Raw genomic sequence first — 1253 nt, forward strand, 5'->3', positions numbered from 1 at the left:
TAAAACTTCTTCCTGTCTGCTATAGTCCACACTGTTCACTGGTACCAAACTATGCTTAATTAAAGACATAAAACTACCAGTGTCCAGCAAAGCAGTAGCCTGCTGACCATTGACCTTCACTTTTTTATAGCGTTGCACATCCACTGGCTGGACCCTTGTGGGCTTCATCTCCAGCCGGGGTGCATAGCAGGCACCAGTGACTTTAGCCTTCCGGAGAGGGCATACCGATGCTTTATGACCTGGCTGCTGGCAATAATAACAAAGAAAGTCCTTACCCGGCCCTCGTAAGTTGGATACCTTGGGGTTTCCGGGTGGCTCTGGGTTGCTCTCCCTCTTCAGAAGACCCGATGATGGGAGTGGTGGTCACTGTGGCGTCCCAGATGAGCGTGCAGGTGGTGCTCCTTTACGCGCATTGAAGTACTGTGACACCAGCTTAGCGGCGGTCAGTCCATCTGCTGGCTCATGCTCCCTCACCCAGGTCCTCACCTCCCCTGGAAGCACGCGGATTAACTGCTCCAAGATGATAGCTTCTCCCATCTCTTCTTTCGTATGCTGCTCTGGTCGGATCCAGCGCCGATAGAGGCCCTTCAGGCGATAATAGGTCTCTGTGGGGCTCTCACCAGGTGGAACTGTATTGGACCGGAACCTCTGCCGATACGTCTCAGGGGAAATGTCAAATTTGGTTAGCAACGCAGCTTTTAAATCTTCATAACGATGGGCTCTTTCTTCATCCATTGCAGTGTAGGCCTCCAACGCCTTCCCCGATAGCAGTGGAACTAGACGACAGGCCCATTCACTCTCTGGCCATCTCCAGGTTTTGGCAACTCGCTCAAAACGCAACAAATAGTTCTCAATGTCTTCCCCCATCTGATAGGGTGGAATTTTTGGCCCAGCAGATCGCATCCACTCTGAGACTGACTGGTCGAGGCTGTTGGTCACTGCTTGTGACTGACGAGAGGGAACCTCCTCTGGGGGATCCCGGTATCCTCTTTGACGTGCAGGTGTAGGCAGAACCATTCTGGGGCTGCTTGCTGTTGCGGTGCTTGGTGTGGCCGTTGCTGCTGTGGTGCTTGCTCCGGCTGGTGCTTGGACTGGACTTTGCTGACCAGCAAAATCTGAATGCGGCTGAGCGTTGGGAGGGGAAACAGTCCTCAGCCCCCTGAGTTCTGCCAAAAAAACCTCCTCTCTCCTTTGCTGTCCCGCCAGGAAGTCCCTCATCATCGCAATCAGCTCTCCATTTGGGTCACGTGCTG

General features: G+C 53.4%; 1 protein-coding gene across 1 annotated transcript; it reads right to left on the bottom strand.

The window, feature by feature from the left end:
* Positions 1-6: 6 nt before the first annotated feature.
* On the bottom strand, positions 7-1230 carry LOC121814045. The gene has a single exon (XM_042218043.1). It carries the CDS (start codon positions 1219-1221, stop codon positions 364-366), a length of 858 nt encoding a protein of 285 aa, XP_042073977.1. The 5' UTR covers positions 1222-1230; the 3' UTR covers positions 7-363.
* Between the last annotated feature and the right edge of the window lie 23 nt (positions 1231-1253).

Source organism: Haplochromis burtoni, unplaced genomic scaffold, assembly GCF_018398535.1.
Source record: "Haplochromis burtoni strain Fernald_Lab_line unplaced genomic scaffold, NCSU_Asbu1 Contig_6416, whole genome shotgun sequence".
In the NCBI taxonomy this organism is placed as follows: Eukaryota; Metazoa; Chordata; class Actinopteri; order Cichliformes; family Cichlidae; genus Haplochromis; species Haplochromis burtoni.

Excerpts from the sequence above, each read along its gene's own strand:
- LOC121814045 (XM_042218043.1), bottom strand. The coding sequence starts at position 1,221 with ATGATGAGGGACTTCCTGGCGGGACAGCAAAGGAGAGAGGAGGTTTTT.